Source organism: Gekko japonicus, unplaced genomic scaffold, assembly GCF_001447785.1.
Source record: "Gekko japonicus isolate JY-2015 unplaced genomic scaffold, Gekko_japonicus_V1.1 scaffold409, whole genome shotgun sequence".
NCBI classification, from domain to species: domain Eukaryota; kingdom Metazoa; phylum Chordata; class Lepidosauria; order Squamata; family Gekkonidae; genus Gekko; species Gekko japonicus.
This window is the reverse complement of record NW_015161963.1, coordinates 711,938-718,161: the sequence shown is the minus strand read 5'-3', so window position 1 is coordinate 718,161 and position 6,224 is coordinate 711,938. Positions and strand designations below refer to the sequence as shown.

The following is a 6,224-nucleotide window of genomic DNA, read 5'->3' as shown; positions in this document are numbered from 1 at the left end:
CAGCATCCCCTGCAATCTTACACTTCTTTGCTTAGGGACTACCAAAATAGCTTCACATTGTGATTATCCAGCAAACCTGTATTTCAGTTCTTTTCCTCTCCAGGTGGTCCAGAAGTGTCTGGAGTTGGGGGCCAGCTCTGCAGGGTACGTTGCGGCTGACATGAGTAATTTTACTTCTCCCCAGAAGGTCATTGAAGAAACCAAGAGCAAACTGGGTAAATGCTGAAGCCTTTTAATTCCTGCTTAGAGAGGTGCCCCCCAAGACAAGGCTGAAGACCACGAATACCTCCTGCAACACAAGCAAACAGATCTTTGACCTCTTTGTCCCATCCTCTTCCTCTAAAGAATAACTGGTTTGGTAGAATCTTCCTTTTCTGCATCAGGACTTTGTCCTGTCTTGTCTGGTGCAGGAAGGGGCTGAAGTGCCCTTTCCCCCAGAAATGCATAGCCAAGGGAGGGTTCTTGTGGCGTATTGGCTAGTGGCACCACCTCCTTCCTCTAATGATCTTACTTACTTAGCAGATCCAGCAGAACAGCTGCACTGATCCCTAGTCTACTGTTTACCTTTACTTTTTTCTGCTGCCACCACTCAGAGCTTTTCTCTAAACTGCATTTTTCACAGAATCAAACTAGATGTTACATTTTCCACATGCAGAGTAGCAGGGAGAGACATGTGCCTCCATGTCTCATTAGACCTAAACCTGCTGCCACTGTTTTGTTTTGTTTTTTGTCTTTTAAATTTTTTTATTTTCTAATCTACAAAACTACAGGGTCAGGGTAATGGAAGAGTAACAAGGATCCATAATACAGACATATAAAGTTATTGATATGTCTCTGTTATCATTGTAGTAGAACGTGAAGATTACTAATGCAAAAATGTCAAGCAAGCAATCACAATCTCTTTAACTAAGGTGTGAATATCATAGAATTGATGCGTTAAAATAAACAACAGGCTGTCAAAGTTTAACTACTTTGCAATTTCCTTTCCTCTTATCAAAGTCCAAATTAATTTTTAGTTCTGCTTCAGGATTAGAGAGTTTTGCCAGACTCTTCGAGATGGTATCGCAGCCTTCCCCATCTTTCTCTTCTTCTTCTTCTTCTTCTTCTGTGTCTTTGTTCTCCACTTTCTCAGGTCCATCTTCCGCTTTCTGTTGTTGCTTCAGGAACATCCGCTTTATTTACCTGCTGCCACTGTTGAAACTAAACAGCATCAGTTAGTAGCTGAGAGGAATGAAATGCCACCCCCACTGTTACCGCGATCACCAGGCTCATTCTCCTCTCGCCTTGAGCAGCCGAGTCCCCACTGTGAGTAGAGTCGTGGCTGAGGGAGGGAAGGCAGATGTTCACCCTGAAGGCTGTGCCATAACACAGCAGAGCAGGAGACTAGAGAAAGACAGTGGTGGTGGCACCAGCAGAGGAGGAAGGCAAGATGGCACCCAGTAGACTTCCCCAAGCACATCATCCTCCACCACCATTTGCCCTTGTTGCCTGGTTCCCATGAGACGGGCCACATCTGACATGGAAGGATCTCAGTCTGACAGACACACTAGTGAAGACAACACCACCATAGGCTCCCTGCTGTTGACCCTGCCCACCTTTGTACCCCTTCCCTAATCTGGCCTGTCTAAAAACCCAAGTGTCAGGCTTGATAGGGAACAAATTCTTGCCTTCTCTAACTGGCAGGTGCCTGGTGAGCTTCAGGTCCGCTTGACTGCCTGCCTCCCTTCCAGCTTCCTTGTCCATCTGTCCACCCTTCTGTGTGCTGCTACCTTATATCTCTGCTCCAGCCTTCTTTGGAAAAAACTGCCCAGCCCATTTCTTCAGCCTCCTCCATGCGGAACTTCCGGTGCCAAGTTTATGTTCCCTACTTCATTCTGCTTTGACCCTCCTGAAGGTTCTGCTCCATTCTCCATTCCAGATATTGTTCTAATCCTTTGAAGATCTGTAATTCCACATTCTTCTCCTCAGTACTGCCAAGTGTTCTTTACAGGGCCAGTCACTACTGGCAAATAAATGGATTTTAGGATAACCAACCTGTTTTGGTATGATTAATTTTATGATGGATTTTAATTGTACTTTTATGCATTTGTGTAAGCTGCCCTGAGCTTGCCTTGGTAGGGAGGGCGGGGTCTAAATCGAATAAAATAAATAAATAAATAGCTAGGTAGTTGTGAGCATCCCATTTTTTACTATGTAGGGACAAATATTTTACCTGTGTAGTGAAAGGACAGGGCTCAGCTAAAGGAGATTGAAAGATATGGCATGTAGCTTGATATTGATAGAAAATGTCATCTGTCCATCCTAGTCCAAGAGCTGGTGTGGATCTTCTTCCCTCTGTGTTTTTTTTCTTTCAGGAGGCCTTGACTTCCTAGTACTGAACCATGCTGGAGGAGATGTTGGGTTTCATCGATTCAAAGGAAATATGGAAATTGTGAAGAGCTCCATGACTATCAATTTCCTCAGCTATGTCCACCTAACATCTTTGGCGCTACATATGTTGCAAGAGTCTGAAGGGAGCATCATCGTTTTATCTTCCATGTCTGGTAGAGGAGGAAATGTCTTTAATGCCATTCACTTCCTTATGAGGCCAACAGTTTGGCATTGCCAACAAGTTAGAACCTCTCTCACTTTTCAACTTCAGCTTTTATAAAAGCTTAATGGATGAGTGAGGTCCACCTAGTCCAGCATACTGTTTCTAACAATAGCATCCAGATGTCTTTGGGAGCTCACAAGCTGGGCATGAAAGCAGTGGTGCTCTACCATTCATTTTCACCACCATCTGGTCAATTTCTGAACATGGAAGTTCTATTATGCTATAATGGGTAATACCTTTTGATAGACCCATCCTTAGATGTGTCAAATTTTTAAAGGCCATCGCCATCCCCAGCAGAGAGGTCAAACCAGCCCCTCTACCCAGTAGTCTACTTTCCATAGTGGATGGAGCCAACTCTCAGTCCAGTGGGAATATAGACAAATGTCCCAGGGCAAGTATGACAGACCCTGATGTTTCCCCACTCCCAGGCAGATTTTCCCGCCAAAAATATTTTTAGTTCCCCTCAGTGACTGAGCCATCCTTCAGTAGCATGTATTTCTTCTTTATTTTATGTTATAAGCTTTAACTGTCCTATTTTGTCATAGATATTAGTTTAGACTTACGACCCAGCACAGGAGCTAGAGGGAATACAGGAGCTGTCTTGTTTTAAAATACCCTCATGAAATGGCACATGAGGCAAAATTAACTTTCAAAACAGAATAAGGATTTTATTAAACAGGCAGGGAATATAAAAATACTAGGAATAAGGCCCACTGTGGAAAGAAATGCAACAAGATCTAGAAAGAGGCTCTGGGTGGGTGCCCTGGCCTTGGGCACTGAGTGTCAATTTGCTGTGGTGGTGACCTCAGCAGGGTATAATGACACAGAATCTACCGTTTTCTCCAGGGGGACTTATCTATGCCACCTGAAGAGCAGTTGTAATTCTGAGTGATCGCCAGCCCTTACCTGGAGATTGGCAACAATGGTTCCCCAGCAGGAAATGGCTGGCTTGGAGGGTGGAATCTATGGCATTGTACCTGTCTGAGGTCCCACTGCTCCTCAGACCCCACCATCTCCAGGCTCCCCTCCTCAAATTTCCAGGAATTTCCCAACCTGGAGGTGACAACCCAATCTCCTTCCCAGCTAGCCATCAACCTACCTTTAACTGCCCCTCTGACTTCAGCTTTCCATCTCCTCCCCCCTCCCTGCAGCCTCTACCTAGGAAGAGTACAGTCTTTCTCTGCAGTGGGGACCAAAGCAGCTCACATCATTCTCCTCTCTCCCTTTCAATCTGCACAACAACCCTGGAGCTGCAAGGCCGCCGCCGGCAGCCGGGACCGTTGGGGGCGGGGTGTGTGGCCTTATGACACACTTCCGGTGATTTCAGGGGGTGTAGCCTTATGATACACTTCCGGTGATGTCAGGGGGTGTAGCCTTATGACACACTTCCGGTGATGTCAGGGGGTGTGGCATATACTAATGAGTTATGCTAATGAGTTCCCCTAGCTCTTTTTCTACGAAATGACCCCTGAGTAGTTAGATAGAGAGGTGATTGGCCCAGGGTCATCCAGCAAGTCTGATGGCTGTGTGGCTCTTTGAACTTGGAACTCCCTGGTCCTAATCCAACACTCTGCACCAGCCTGGCTGTAAAGGAGGTCATAATTATTATGCCTGTAATGCAGGAGGGATTTAGGACAAGTCTGCCTCAAGCTACTTGGTGAGTTTGCACTTGAACCGAGATTTTAAGGAGGGCCTTCCCAGTTCCTACTCTTAGCCACTACAATGTACTAACTGTCAACCTATTTCCAAAGATCTATGAATCAGCTTTTTCCTCTTTGATCATAGCAGAATCAGTCCCATTTTACTGACTCCGCTGGGATGGAGTCCAACCTATTGGCAAAGCTGTGAAAGATCAAGGGGTATCTCTAATGTTCTCATGTCCAAGCTCAACGTGCTTGAACTGTGGCAATTCTTCCCTCCTCCTAACACTGTTCAGCCTGGGAACTAAGAGCTGCAAATCTTCTATAATCTAGGGTCTGCCAGATACATGATGCTGGCATGAAATCACTTTTAATCCTGGACTGGACTGAAGGGATGCTTCATTTCCTAACATCACAATTGAGCCTGCCATCCCAGATATGCTTAATGACAATAAAATCTTATTGACAGAAGGATGTTCTTCCCAGTCTACATGCACAGGATCAGGCTGTAAGGCTCTCATTGCCAAAGAAAGAGATCCCACAACCTTCCAGACTAATGTTCTCTATCTTTCTCAGGCCGTATTGGGTCCCCATTCATCACTGAGTACTCTGCTGCCAAATTTGCAGTAGAAGGCTTCTACAGTGGACTTCGCAGTGAGATGCGTCTTCGGAAGATCAATCTGGCCGTCACAGTTGCTGTTCTGGGTTACATTGACACAGGTAAGCCTCACTTGAGCTTCTCTTCCATGGCCACCTGATCCTCCATCCTCCATCTCCATGAACTTGACGTCAAGCTCCTGCTGTTTCCTGTAGAGACTGCCATGAGAGAAGTCGGCAACAAAATGACCCTGGTGCCAAGTTCCAAAGAAGAGTGTGCCCAGAAGATAGTGCAGGGAGGTGTGTTGAGACATCGGGAAGTTATCTATCCTTACTGGAGCCAGAAGTTTGTTTTGATGCTCAGAGACTGGATGCCAGACGTGGTGGACCAACTAGCTGGAAAAAGTTACAACGTGGAAAATATCTCTTAAAAGGATTTTTCCATACGTAGCATGGACCCCCTTAGTATTGTATTACTGTCTTACAATTTTCTCTGGTTTGCTCTCTACTCAAAACCCATGTACAATTTATTTCACGAAAACATGATAGCCAGTTTGGTTTAGTGGTTAGGAGCAGTGTTCCCTCTAAGCTGAATTAGTGTCAGCTAGCTCATAGTTTTTTAGCCTCTGGCTCACACATTTTTGTCTCAGCTCAGGAAGGATGGCTCCAGAGCGAACTAATTTATGCAGCAGCCAAATCGCTGGCTCACAACTTCAATGCCAGTAGCTCACAAAGTAGGATTTTTGCTCACAAGACTCCACAGCTTAGAGGGAACATTGGTTAGGAGCATGGACTCTAATCTGGAGAACCGAGTTTGATTCCCCTCTCCTCCACATGCGGCTGCTGGTGACCTTGGGCAACCCATAGTTCTGTCAGAGGTGTTCTTGAAAAGAGCAGTTTCTGTCAGAGCTCTCTCAGCCCCACCTACCTCACAAGGCGTCTGTTGTGGGGAGGGGAGGGGAAGGAGATAGTGAGCCACTCTGAGACTCAGAGTGAAGGGCGGGGTATAAATCCAATCTCCTCCTCTCCTCTTCCATTCATTCTATCATTGGTGCAAAAGTAGTACTTATAAGGGGAGATGTTACTTTGCATTTGCTCAAAATCAGTTCGGTGTCTGGGAACATGAGAAGTGCTAAGCAGAATCATCATCACCCCAGCAGCACTGCAGCTATATTGTCTGGTGTGGTGCAACCCCAGAGCAAGCTAACAGGGCACAGACCACATGGAGGCAACAGTCAGAATTAGCAAGAAAGTGCTGAGCCCGCAGCTGAAGCACTATCTGACAGAGCTCCCCCTCAAAAAACCCTTCAGGAACCATTTGACTTAAAGGTCAGGTACGGCAGGACACGGTCAAAGTGGCTCTGGAATCATTGTCCTGCCCACACACTAAGTAG

General features: G+C 45.9%; 1 protein-coding gene across 1 annotated transcript in view; it reads left to right on the top strand.

The window, feature by feature from the left end:
- Positions 1-5,431, top strand: part of LOC107126084 (hydroxysteroid 11-beta-dehydrogenase 1-like protein B) — a 10,353-nt gene extending 4,922 nt beyond the window's left edge. The window contains exons 2-5 of the mRNA XM_015429584.1: positions 36-215; positions 2,355-2,543; positions 4,810-4,953; positions 5,047-5,431. Of these exons, the coding sequence (XP_015285070.1) occupies positions 36-215; positions 2,355-2,543; positions 4,810-4,953; positions 5,047-5,261 (728 nt within the window). The 3' untranslated portion in view covers positions 5,262-5,431. The remainder of the gene's footprint in view (positions 1-35; positions 216-2,354; positions 2,544-4,809; positions 4,954-5,046) is intronic.
- The last annotated feature ends 793 nt before the right edge of the window (positions 5,432-6,224 follow it).